Source organism: Oncorhynchus mykiss, chromosome 12 (genome assembly GCF_057628025.1).
Source record: "Oncorhynchus mykiss isolate SJ-2025 chromosome 12, ASM5762802v1, whole genome shotgun sequence".
NCBI classification, from domain to species: Eukaryota; Metazoa; Chordata; class Actinopteri; order Salmoniformes; family Salmonidae; genus Oncorhynchus; species Oncorhynchus mykiss.
The window spans coordinates 6542501-6558513 of NC_143033.1; the positions used below are offsets into that span (position 1 = coordinate 6542501).

The 16013-nt window shown below is 31.3% G+C and overlaps 1 protein-coding gene across 25 annotated transcripts in view; it reads right to left on the reverse strand.

Moving 5' to 3' along the window:
• LOC110517257 (transcription factor 4) overlaps window positions 1–16013 on the reverse strand; it is a 437420-nt gene that overhangs the window by 161786 nt on the left and 259621 nt on the right. For all 25 annotated transcript variants that reach the window (XM_090191595.1, XM_090191593.1, XM_090191598.1 and 22 more), the window contains 2 exons: window positions 14477–14600; window positions 11714–11763 (listed from right to left, as the gene is read on the reverse strand). In XM_090191595.1, coding sequence (XP_090047721.1) covers window positions 11714–11763; window positions 14477–14600 — 174 coding nt within the window. The remainder of the gene's footprint in view (window positions 1–11713; window positions 11764–14476; window positions 14601–16013) is intronic.

The following is a 16013-nucleotide window of genomic DNA, read 5'->3' on the forward strand; positions in this document are numbered from 1 at the left end:
AGGAGGGGAGCAGGGGAGGAGGGGAGCAGGGGGGAGGTAATGCCATCACAGGACTGGAGGGGGGAGGTAATGACATCACAGGGCTGGAGGGGGATGTAATGACATCACAGGGCTGGAGGGGGATGTAATGACATCACAGGGCTGGAGGGGGCAGGAAAGCTCACAGAACACTACAGCTTTCCATCCATAATGTACCTTCTACTAAACCTAACAGTCTAATGAACTCTCTCTCTCTCTCTCCACTTTAAACTAACAGTCTAATAAACTCTCTCTCTCTCCACTTTAAACTAACAGTCTAATAAACTCTCTCTCTCTCTCTCCACTTTAAACTAACAGTCTAATAAACTCTCTCTCTCTCTCTCCACTTTAAACTAACAGTCTAATAAACTCTCTCCACTTTAAACTAACAGTCTAATAAACTCTCTCCACTTTAAACTAACAGTCTAATGAACTCTCTCTCTCTCCACTTTAAACTAACAGTCTAATGAACTGCCTGCCTGCTTGCCTGCCTGCCTGCCTGCCTGCCTGCCTGCCTGCCTGCCTGTCTGTCTGTCTGTCTGTCTGTCTGTCTGTCTGTCTGTCTGTCTGTATCACATAAACATGGGTCAGTATAATATAATATAATCATGGGTCAGTATAATATAATATAATATAATTATGGGGTCAGTATAATATAATATAACCATGGGGTCAGTATAATATAATATAATCATGGGGTCAGTATAATATAATATAATATAATATAATATAATATAATCATGGGGTCAGTATAATATAATATAACCATGGGGTCAGTATAATATAATATAATATAATATAATATAATTATGGGGTCAGTATAATATAATATAATATAATCATGTGGTAAGTATAATATAATATAATTATGGGGTCAGTATAATATAATATAATATAATAATGGGGTCAGTATAATATAATATAATAATGGGGTCAGTATAATATAATATAATTATGGGGTCAGTATAATATAATATAATATAATAATGGGGTCAGTATAATATAATATAATCATGGGGTAGGTATAATATAATATAATCATGGGGTAAGTATAATATAATATAATCATGGGGTCAGTATAATATAATATAATATAATTATGGGGTCAGTATAATATAATATAATATAATCATGGGGTCAGTATAATATAATATAATATAATTATGGGGTCAGTATAATATAATATAATTATGGGGTCAGTATAATATAATATAATCATGGGGTCAGTATAATATAATATAATATAATTATGGGGTCAGTATAATATAATATAACCATGGGGTCAGTATAATATAATATAATCATGGGGTCAGTATAATATAATATAATATAATATAATATAATATAATCATGGGGTCAGTATAATATAATATAAACATGGGGTCAGTATAATATAATATAATATAATATAATTATGGGGTCAGTATAATATAATATAATATAATCATGTGGTAAGTATAATATAATATAATTATGGGGTCAGTATAATATAATATAATATAATAATGGGGTCAGTATAATATAATATAATAATGGGGTCAGTATAATATAATATAATTATGGGGTCAGTATAATATAATATAATATAATAATGGGGTCAGTATAATATAATATAATCATGGGGTAGGTATAATATAATATAATCATGGGGTCAGTATAATATAATATAATTATGGGGTCAGTATAATATAATATAACCATGGGGTCAGTATAATATAATATAATTATGGGGTCAGTATAATATAATATAATATAATAAAGGGGTCAGTATAATATAATATAATCATGGGGTAAGTATAATATAATATAATCATGGGGTCAGTATAATATAATATAATATAATTATGGGGTCAGTATAATATAATATAATATAATCATGGGGTCAGTATAATATAATATAATATAATCATGGGTCAGTATAATATAATATAACCATGGGGTCAGTATAATATAATATAAACATGGGGTCAGTATAATATAATATAATATAATATAATATAATTATGGGGTCAGTATAATATAATATAATATAATCATGGGGTCAGTATAATATAATATAATATAATATAGCCATGGGGTCAGTATAATATAATATAATATAATATAATATAATATAATCATGGGTCAGTATAATATAATATAATCATGGGGTCAGTATAATATAATATAATATAATCATGGGGTCAGTATAATATAATATAATATAATCATGGGGTCAGTATAATATAATATAACCATGGGGTCAGTATAATATAATATAATCATGGGGTCAGTATAATATAATATAATATAATCATGGGGTAAGTATAATATATTATAATATAATAATGGGGTCAGTATAATATAATACAATCATGGGGTAAGTATAATATAATATAATCATGGGGTCAGTATAATATAATATAAACATGGGGTCAGTATAATATAATATAATTATGGGGTCAGAATAATATAATATAATATAAATATGGGGTCAGTATAATATAATATAATATAACCATGGGGTCAGTATAATATAATATAATATAATATAATCATGGGGTCAGTATAATATAATATAATATAATCATGGGGTCAGTATAATTATTATACTGACCCCATGATTATATTATATTATATTATACTGACCCCATGATTATATTATATTATATTATATTATACTGACCCCATGATTATATTATATTATACTATAATATAATATAATCATGGGGTCAGTATAATATAATATAATATAATTATGGGGTCAGTATAATATAATATAACCATGGGGTCAGTATAATATAATATAATCATGGGGTCAGTATAATATAATATAATATAATATAATCATGGGGTCAGTATAATATAATATAATATAATATAATATAATATAATATAATCATGGGTCAGTATAATATAATATAATCATGGGGTCAGTATAATATAATATAATATAATCATGGGGTCAGTATAATATAATATAATATAATCATGGGGTCAGTATAATATAATATAATTATGGGGTCAGTATAATATAATATAACCATGGGGTCAGTATAATATAATATAATTATGGGGTCAGTATAATATAATATAATATAATAAAGGGGTCAGTATAATATAATATAATCATGGGGTAAGTATAATATAATATAATCATGGGGTCAGTATAATATAATATAATATAATTATGGGGTCAGTATAATATAATATAATATAATCATGGGGTCAGTATAATATAATATAATATAATCATGGGTCAGTATAATATAATATAACCATGGGGTCAGTATAATATAATATAAACATGGGGTCAGTATAATATAATATAATATAATATAATATAATTATGGGGTCAGTATAATATAATATAATATAATCATGGGGTCAGTATAATATAATATAATATAATATAATATAGCCATGGGGTCAGTATAATATAATATAATATAATATAATATAATCATGGGTCAGTATAATATAATATAATCATGGGGTCAGTATAATATAATATAATATAATCATGGGGTCAGTATAATATAATATAATATAATCATGGGGTCAGTATAATATAATATAACCATGGGGTCAGTATAATATAATATAATCATGGGGTCAGTATAATATAATATAATATAATCATGGGGTAAGTATAATATATTATAATATAATAATGGGGTCAGTATAATATAATACAATCATGGGGTAAGTATAATATAATATAATCATGGGGTCAGTATAATATAATATAACCATGGGGTCAGTATAATATAATATAATTATGGGGTCAGAATAATATAATATAATATAAATATGGGGTCAGTATAATATAATATAATATAACCATGGGGTCAGTATAATATAATATAATATAATATAATATAATCATGGGGTCAGTATAATATAATATAATATAATCATGGGGTCAGTATAATTATTATACTGACCCCATGATTATATTATATTATATTATACTGACCCCATGATTATATTATATTATACTATAATATAATCATGGGGTCAGTATAATATAATATAATATAATTATGGGGTCAGTATAATATAATATAACCATGGGGTCAGTATAATATAATATAATCATGGGGTCAGTATAATATAATATAATATAATATAATCATGGGGTCAGTATAATATAATATAATATAATATAATCATGGGTCAGTATAATATAATATAACCATGGGGTCAGTATAATATAATATAAACATGGGGTCAGTATAATATAATATAATATAATATAATCATGGGTCAGTATAATATAATATAACCATGGGGTCAGTATAATATAATATAATAATGGGGTCAGTATAATATAATATAATTATGGGGTCAGTATAATATAATATAATAATGGGGTCAGTATAATATAATATAATCATGGGGTAGGTATAATATAATATAATCATGAGGTCAGTATAATATAATATAATTATGGGGTCAGTATAATATAATATAACCATGGGGTCAGTATAATATAATATAATTATGGGGTCAGTATAATATAATATAATAATGGGGTCAGTATAATATAATATAATCATGGGGTAAGTATAATATAATATAATCATGGGGTCAGTATAATATAATATAATATAATTATGGGGTCAGTATAATATAATATAATATAATCATGGGGTCAGTATAATATAATATAATATAATTATGGGGTCAGTATAATATAATATAATTATGGGGTCAGAATAATATAATATAATCATGGGGTCAGTATAATATAATATAATATAATTATGGGGTCAGTATAATATAATATAACCATGGGGTCAGTATAATATAATATAATCATGGGGTCAGTATAATATAATATAACCATGGGGTCAGTATAATATAATATAATTATGGGGTCAGTATAATATAATATAATATAATAAAGGGGTCAGTATAATATAATATAATCATGGGGTAAGTATAATATAATATAATCATGGGGTCAGTATAATATAATATAATATAATTATGGGGTCAGTATAATATAATATAATATAATCATGGGGTCAGTATAATATAATATAATATAATTATGGGGTCAGTATAATATAATATAATTATGGGGTCAGTATAATATAATATAATATAATCATGGGGTCAGTATAATATAATATAATATAATCATGGGGTCAGGATAATATAATATAATTATGGGGTCAGTATAATATAATATAACCATGGGGTCAGTATAATATAATATAATCATGGGGTCAGTATAATATAATATAATATAATATAATATAATCATGGGGTCAGTATAATATAATATAATATAATATAATATAATCATGGGTCAGTATAATATAATATAACCATGGGGTCAGTATAATATAATATAAACATGGGGTCAGTATAATATAATATAATATAATATAATATAATTATGGGGTCAGTATAATATAATATAATATAATCATGGGGTCAGTATAATATAATATAATATAATATAGCCATGGGGTCAGTATAATATAATATAATATAATATAATATAATCATGGGTCAGTATAATATAATATAATCATGGGGTCAGTATAATATAATATAATATAATCATGGGGTCAGTATAATATAATATAATATAATCATGGGGTCAGTATAATATAATATAACCATGGGGTCAGTATAATATAATATAATCATGGGGTCAGTATAATATAATATAATATAATCATGGGGTCAGTATAATATAATATAATATAATAATGGGGTCAGTATAATATAATATAATCATGGGGTAAGTATAATATAATATAATCATGGGGTCAGTATAATATAATATAACCATGGGGTCAGTATAATATAATATAATTATGGGGTCAGAATAATATAATATAAATATGGGGTCAGTATAATATAATATAATATAACCATGGGGTCAGTATAATATAATATAATATAATATAATCATGGGGTCAGTATAATATAATATAATATAATATAATCATGGGGTCAGTATAATATAATATAACCATGGGGTCAGTATAATATAATATAATTATGGGGTCAGTATAATATAATATAATATAATAATGGGGTCAGTATAATATAATATAATCATGGGGTAAGTATAATATAATACAACCATGGGGTCAGTATAATATAATATAGCCATGGGGTCAGTATAATATAATATAATATAATATAATATAATCATGGGGTCAGTATAATATAATATAACCATGGGGTCAGTATAATATAATATAATTATGGGGTCAGTAAAATATAATATAATATAATAATGGGGTCAGTATAATATAATATAATCATGGGGTAAGTATAATATAATATAACCATGGGGTCAGTATAATATAATATAACCATGGGGTCAGTATAATATAATATAATATAATATAATATAATATAATATAATATAATCATGGGTCAGTATAATATAATACAATCATGGGGTCAGTATAATATAATATAATATAATTATGGGGTCAGTATAATATAATATAACCATGGGGTCAGTATAATATAATATAATAATGGGGTCAGTATAATATAATATAATATAATATAATAATGGGGTCAGTATAATATAATATAATATAATATAATAATGGGGTCAGTATAATATAATATAATCATGGGGTAAGTATAATATAATATAATCATGGGGTCAGTATAATATAATATAACCATGGGGTCAGTATAATATAATATAATTATGGGGTCAGAATAATATAATATAATATAAATATGGGGTCAGTATAATATAATATAATATAACCATGGGGTCAGTATAATATAATGTAATATAATATAATATAATATAATCATGGGTCAGTATAATATAATACAATCATGGGGTCAGTATAATATAATATAATATAATTATGGGGTCAGTATAATATAATATAACCATGGGGTCAGTATAATATAATATAATAATGGGGTCAGTATAATATAATATAATATAATATAATATAATAATGGGGTCAGTATAATATAATATAATATAATAATGGGGTCAGTATAATATAATATAATCATGGGGTAAGTATAATATAATATAATCATGGGGTCAGTATAATATAATATAACCATGGGGTCAGTAAAATATAATATAATTATGGGGTCAGAATAATATAATATAATATAAATTTGGGGTCAGTATAATATAATATAACCATGGGGTCAGTCTAATATAATATAATATAATATAATATAATATAATATAATCATGGGGTCAGTATAATATAATCATGGGGTCAGTATAATATAATATAATTATGGGGTCAGTAAAATATAATATAATATAATAATGGGGTCAGTATAATATAATATAATCATGGGGTAAGTATAATATAATATAACCATGGGGTCAGTATAATATAATATAACCATGGGGTCAGTATAATATAATATAATATAATATAATATAATCATGGGTCAGTATAATATAATACAATCATGGGGTCAGTATAATATAATATAATATAATTATGGGGTCAGTATAATATAATATAACCATGGGGTCAGTATAATATAATATAATAATGGGGTCAGTATAATATAATATAATATAATAATGGGGTCAGTATAATATAATATAATATAATATAATATAATATAATCATGGGGTCAGAATAATATAATATAATATAATTATGGGGTCAGTATAATATAATATAATATAATCATGGGGTCAGTATAATATAATATAATATAATATAACTATGGGGTCAGTATAATATAATATAATATAATCATGGGGTCAGTATAATATAATATAATATAATATAACCATGGGGTCAGTATAATATAAGATAATATAATATAATATAATCATGGGGTCAGTATAATATAATATAATCATGGGGTCAGTATAATATAATATAATATAATTATGGGGTCAGTATAATATAATATAATATAATCATGGGGTCAGTATAATATAATATAATATAATATAACCATGGGGTCAGTATAATATAATATAATATAATATAATCATGGGTCAGTATAATATAATATAATCATGGGGTCAGTATAATATAATATAATATAATCATGGGGTCAGTATAATATCATATAATATAATCATGGGGTCAGTATAATATAATATAACCATGGGGTCAGTATAATATAATATAATCATGGGGTCAGTATAATATAATATAATATAATTATGGGGTCAGTATAATATAATATAATATAATATAAAATAAAATAACCATGGGGTCAGTATAATATAATATAATATAATCATGGGGTCAGTATAATATAATATAATATAATATAATATAAAATAACCATGGGGTCAGTATAATATAATATAATATAATCATGGGGTCAGTATAATATAATATAATATAATTATGGGGTCAGTATAATATAATATAATCATGGGGTCAGTATAATATAATATAATATAATATAATATAATATAACCATGGGGTCAGTATAATATAATATAATATAATATAATATAATATAATCATGGGTCAGTATAATATAATATAACCATGGGGTCAGTATAATATAATATAATTATGGGGTCAGTATAATATAATATAATATAATCATGGGGTCAGTATAATATAATATAATATAATATAATCATGGGTCAGTATAATATAATATAACCATGGGGTCAGTATAATATAATATAATATAATTATGGGGTCAGTATAATATAATATAATATCATCATGGGGTCAGTATAATATAATATAATATAATATAATATAATCATGGGTCAGTATAATATAATATAATATAACCATGGGGTCAGTATAATATAATATAACCATGGGGTCAGTATAATATAATATAACCATGGGGTCAGTATAATATAATATAATCATGGGGTCAGTATAATATAATATAATATAATATAATATAATCATGGGGTCAGTATAATATAATATAATATAATATAATTATGGGGTCAGTATAATATAATATAACCATGGGGTCAGTATAATATAATATAACCATGGGGTCAGTATAATATAATATAATATAACCATGGGGTCAGTATAATATAATATAACCATGGGGTCAGTATAATATAATATAATATAACCATGGGGTCAGTGTAATATAATATAATATAACCATGGGGTCAGTATAATATAATATAATATAACCATGGGGTCAGTATAATATAATATAATATAACCATGGGGTCAGTGTAATATAATATAATATAACCATGGGGTCAGTGTAATGATTCATCAAAAGGTTGGAACTGTCTCCTAAAACACCGTGAAGGAGAAACACCAAACTGCTAAGGTCAACTCAACTCGTCTCTATTGAAACATTACCACATTACCACATACCACATAACACATGTTTCTCTCTAGCGACAGCACAGGTGTTCTTTAAGTAAATCAACTTCACTAACAAACACATGTTGGTATACTATAATTAACTGAAGGGATGTTCAGAAGAATAACGAAGGACAATACAGAAGAGTTGGATTGATTTTAAGAGAAAGGAGGAATTTTAGCAAGTTCATCTGGACTCAATGCTACACATATGTTACCATGCTATTGATCAAAGAAATGAGCCACAAAGATTATAAAACACATTGTTCTTATATAAACGATAGTCTATATATATATATATATCCTCCTGCGAGGAGACGAGAAAAAGCAAGTTCATTTACTATCCATCAGACATTGTGCAGTAAAAATGAATATGTTTTGCTTATATATATCTTAAATAAAGAAATATCTTGTCCATTTTAATTATCAAAATTAACCTATGTAAGAAAGACATACATTTCTAAAATAACATTCAACAGAGTATAAACGATATATGATAACAATGTAAATCAATTATACAATACCGTAGTAGATTTGTCAAATTGGGATCCATTGATTGACTATCAAAATGAGTATATTGGTTAAAGTCAATATAATTGAACGTTTGGTCAATTACCGGTAGTTTTTAGGTAAGAACAGGTTGTCGACTTGACATTCCTGGCATCTTTCCATCTAGGCCTGCATATTTAATATTTCATATATATATATATATATATATATATATATATATATATATATATAGGCTAAGCTTACTAACACAGTAAGTGCTATTATTGATTGGAAGGTTGAAAAATAAATAGTGTTTTGATTGTTCTATAATTTATCCACATCGGCAAATGTCGGATTACAGCAAAGGTCTCGGTAATCTTTGTTTAACAAAATGACATGCACGGAACACAGCTGTGCCATTGATAAATGTCTAGTGGTTGGAAGGGGGGGTGGTGGGGGGGGGGGGGGGGGTGTGGGGGGGGGGGTGGTATGTTTGACACTGAAATAAAAAAAAAATGGATAAAGTGACATTCCAGGAGAAATGGAAACGTTCTGTCAGAAGAAAGAGAGTAAAATGCCTTTCACACTGGCCTAGCCAAGGCCTTCTCAGGCCAAAGCCCCCATTACGTTGAGCAACAAACACATCTAAACTGTCAAATCTGCTTTCATTTCGGCAGACAGAGAGACACCTGTCGTGAATACTCCACCCTGATGGCATTCAAAACAGGCTTCAGATCTCAATACATTAAAACAGGCTTCAGATCTCAATACATTAAAACAGGCTTCAGGCTTCAGATCTCAATACATTAAAACAGGCTTCAGATCTCAATGCATTAAAACAGGCTTCAGGCTTCAGATCTCAATACATTAAAAATGGCTTCAGATCTCAATACATTCAAACAGGCTTCAGGCTTCAGATCTCAATACATTAAAACAGGCTTCAGGCTTCAGATCTCAATACATTAAAACAGGCTTCAGATCTCAATACATTAAAACAGGCTTCAGATCTCAATACATTAAAACAGGCTTCAGGCTTCAGATCTCAATGCATTAAAACAGGCTTCAGGCTTCAGATCTCAATACATTAAAACAGGCTTCAGGCTTCAGATCTCAATACATTAAAACAGGCTTCAGATCTCAATGCATTAAAACAGGCTTCAGGCTTCAGATCTCAATACATTAAAACAGGCTTCATTCTGAACCTGAAGAAGAAATCAGCACCTGATGTGTTTATCGAGATAGATTGCATCCCGTATTGCATTACTCGAGGCACGACAAAAGATGAACAACATTGGGTTCCCCTAAATGTTTCTTTGGGAAGGAATTTGTCCCCCCCCCCCGACAATACAAAAGAAAACCCCACTGCCATAGACTCCCAGCCTTCTCCCACAGAGCTTAGAGACCGCAGCAAAAGGCCTCCACGATAAGCCTTACATTACGGCATGCTTATCTTCCAGTGAAGAGGGGGAAAGATAACCTTTTTAGAAATAGCTACCTCAATGTCCAGACATGTCTTCTCCTCGACTTCTGGACATGATAGTAACCCAAAACGGTTTCTACTCTTCTTAAAAAGGAAACGGGCTTTCAAAAAGTACGTCGTCAGACAGTGTATATTTGTTTCAGAGTAGAATTCATCGTCAGGAAAGAAGGCTTTGCCACCAGGAGATCCAACTATATAATATATGGCATAATATAGTCTAAGTAATATATATTAAGAAGTTTCATGATCATCATTGATCATTAAAATATATATATATATATATATATATATATATATATATATATATATATATATATATAGAGAGAGAGAGAGAGAGAGAGAGAGAGAGAGATATAGAGATTCTTATAGGAATAAAAATGTGTACAATAATTTCAATACAGATTTTAAAACGGCATTAAAATGTAATTAAATAATGACTTACTGAGGAAGGCAAACCAGGGGGAACTTTCCGAACTCTCTTTGTCTGGACCTCTGAAATACACAAGGATTAAACACAGTTCAGTGGCACGTTTTTATTGATAACCTCCTAATATTTACCTAGTGGAAGAAAAAAAAATTCACATGAAGAAGACTGAAGAAATCAAACCACTTCACAAAATAATAGTTTTATTTGACCTGACTAAAACAAATAAAGCATTGACAACAATAGAACCAAGTAAAATACTTAACTTTATATCCACAACAGGAAATACTTCACTTCATATCCACAACATGAAATACTTCACTTCATATCCACAACAGGAAATAATTCACTTCATATCCACAACATGAAATACTTCACTTTATATACAAAACATGAAATACTTCACTTTATATCCACAACATGAAATACTTCACTTTATATCCACAACATGAAATACTTCACTTTATATACACAACATGAAATACTTCACTTCATATCCACAACAGGAAATACTTCACTTTATATACACAACATGAAATACTTCACTTCATATCCACAACATGAAATACTTCACTTTATATACACAAAATTAAATACTTCACTTTATATCCACAACATGAAATACTTCACTTTATATCCACAACATGAAATACTTCACTTTATATACACAACATGAAATACTTCACTTCATATCCACAACAGGAAATACTTCACTTCATATCCACAACATGAAATACTTCACTTTATATACACAACATGAAATACTTCACTTCATATCCACAACAGGAAATACTTCACTTTATATCCACAACAGGAAATACTTCACTTTATATACACAACATGAAATACTTCACTTCATATCCACAACAGGAAATACTTTACTTTATATACACAACATGAAATACTTCACTTCATATCCACAACAAGAAATACTTCACTTTATATACACAACAGGAAATACTTCACTTCATATCCACAACAGGAAATACTTCACTTCATATCCACAACAGGAAATACTTCAATTCATATCCACAACAGGAAATACTTCACTTCATATCCACAACATGAAATACTTTACTTTATATCCACAACAGGAAATACTTCACTTCATATCCACAACAGGAAATACTTCACTTCATTTCCACAACAGGAAATACTTCACTTCATATCCACAACAGGAAATACTTCACTTCCTATCCACAACAGGAAATAATTCACTTCATATCCACAACAGGAAATACTTCATTTCATATCCACAACAGGAAATACTTCACTTCATATCCACAACAGGAAATACTTCACTTCATATCCACAACAGGAAATACTTCACTTCATATCCACAACAGGAAATACTTCACTTCCTATTGGGGGGGAGGGGGAGGGGAGGGGGGGGGGGGGTGGCTGACAAAGGAGAAGGAAGTCTTAACATGTTCTTTGTTCATTGTCCAAGTCAAGGAGAAATGAATATATTCTATTTTGGGGAAGAAAAGCAAAGGTATTTGATATAAATAAAAGAGCCTGATATCTATTGTCACTTCTGGTTCCCCTCCAAAAGAAGCGAATGGGCTTTCCTAGACGTCTCACATTAATTAAAAAGCAGGTTGAAACACAACTTGTGTGTGTGATAGTTCATGATCAATACATTTATTTATTTTTTAAACAGCTTTAATATTAACATAGAATCCGTTTTTATATAAACATGTGTTAGAAGGTTAGCTATATCTTTGTGAAGTCATAGTTGTTTTTCAACTGACTGTGTCTTCAGATTTTCATTCCAAAAATCTAGAAGTCAGTTTTCTGACGTGTTGGTATATTATCTTTAAATAGTTAAAGAACTTTATGAAGGAGATTTTTTTTTTTCTCACTATCTTTAAAAAATATATATATTTGACCTTTATTTAACTAGGCAAGTCAGCTAAGAACAAATTCTTGTTTTCAATGACAGCCTAGGAACAGTGGGTTAACTGCCTGTCCAGGGGCAGAACAACATATTTGTACCTTGTCAGCTCGGGGATTTGAACTTGCAACCTTCCGGTTACTAGTCCAACGCTCTAACCACTAGGCTACCTGACCTCCCCAGGAACAGGATGAGGAGAATGGGGTGGATGAGGAACAGGATGTGGAACAGGATAAGGATGAGGAACAGGATGTGGATGAGGAACAGGATGTGGATGAGGAACATGATGAGGAGGAGGAACAGGTGGAGGAGGAACAGGATGAGGTGGAGGAGGAGGAACAGGATGAGGAGGAGGAGGAGGAACAGGATGAGGTGGAGGAGGAGGAACAGGATGAGGTGGAGGAGGAGGAACAGGATGAGGAGGAGGAGGAGGAACAGGATGAGGTGGAGGAGGAGGAACAGGATGAGGTGGAGGAGGAGGAGGAGGAGGAGGAACAGGATGAGGTGGAGGAGGAGGAACATGATGAGGAGGAGGAGGAGGAACAGGATGAGGAGGAGGAACAGGATGAGGAGGAGGAACAGGTGGAGGAGGAGGAGGAGGAGAGGAGGAACAGGATGAGGATGAGGAACAGGTGGAGGAGGAGGAACAGGTGGAGGAACAGGATGTGGATGAGGAACAGGATGAGGAGGAGGAACATGATGAGGTGGAGGAGGAGGAACAGGATGAGGAGGAGGAACAGGAGGAGGAACAGGATGAGGAGGAGGAACAGGATGAGGAGGAGGAACAGGAGGAGGAACAGGAGGAGGAGGAGGAACAGGATGAGGATGAGGACAGGGTTGAACTAGGGTTTGATTGCGGTGTGAGGGTCGGGAGCTGAGCTCACCCATGTTGTCACTGTGCAGTGGTCTCCGACGAGGGTTGTTGTTGTAGTGCTGGTAATACTGCGACCCAGGCTTGGTGGGCGACACCGCCCCAGGACTGCCCATCTCTCCTGCCAGGAGGCTCGGCTGTAACACACAGACAGGACGGAGAGACGAACGAACATTAGACATATAACACACAGGACCAGTCACTCCACCGTGTGATCACGTTGTGACGCATCAATTCAGCAGACCACAAAACGTTTAGTTTTTTTGGGGAAGGATATGTAGTGTTATCGACTAACCATTTTCAAATGTACTTAGATGAAGGATGAAAAGTTGTAAAGTTAAAAACACAAACAACAGCTGCTGGAATAATTAGGACAGGGAAAAAAAACAAAGTCTTTGGAGATAAATACTAAAAACACTGAAATGAAATTCCTATGAAAAGACATCAAATACAATGACAATGTTTCAAAAACATATATACTTTTGTGATCATAACAAAATATACAAAATACATCTACATATGTAAATATGATAATACCTGTGGTGCTAGAACCATAACAACAAGATAGAGTCACCTAAAAAAGACCCATGATGGGGGGAGAGAGGGGGGTTGGGGTGTAGGGGGAGAGAGAGGAGGGTTGGGGTGTAGGGGGAGAGAGGAGGGTTGTTGGGTGGGGAGGAGAGAGGAGGGTTGGGGTGTAGGGGGAGAGAGAGGAGGGTTGGGGTGTAGGGGGAGAGAGGAGGGTTGTTGGGTGGGGAGGAGAGAGGAGGGTTGGGGTGTAGGGGGAGAGAGAGGAGGGTTGGGGTGTAGGGGGAGAGAGAGGAGGGTTGGGGTGTAGGGGGAGAGAGGAGGGTTGGGGTGTAGGGGGAGAGAGAGGAGAGAGAGGAGGGTTGGGGGGTGGGGAGGAGAGAGGAGGGTTGGAGGGTAGGGAGGAGAGAGGAGGGTTGGGGGGTGAGGAGGAGGGTTGGGGTGTAGGGAGGAGAGAGGAGGGTTGGGGGGTAGGGGAGAGAGGAGGGTTGGGGGGTAGGGGAGTGAGGAGGATTGGGGGGGTGGGGAGGAGGGTTGGGGTGTAGGGAGGAGAGAGGAGGGTTGGAGGGTAGGGAGGAGAGAGGAGGGTTGGGGGGTGGGGAGGAGGGTTGGGGTGTAGGGAGGAGAGAGGAGGGTTGGGGGGTAGGGGAGAGAGGAGGGTTGGGGGTAGGGAGGAGAGAGGAGGGTTGGGGGTAGGGAGGAGAGAGGAGGGTTGGGGTGTAGGGAGGAGAGAGGAGGGTTGGGGGGTAGGGGAGAGAGGAGGGTTGGGGGGTGGGGGAGAGAGGAGGTCTGGGTAGAGGAGAGGGGGTAGAGGAGAGGGGGTCTGGGGTAGAGGAGAGGGGGTCTGGGTAGAGCAGAGGGGGTCTGGAGTAGAGGAGAGGGGGTAGAGGACAGGGGGTCTGGGGTATTGTCTATCAGGCATTTTTTCAAGCAAGTGGTAACCTGGCAACAAAGTGGCAGTACAATTCTCATGCCTTTCCTCCTCCTCCCCTCCTCCACCTCCTAACCTACTCCTCTCCCCC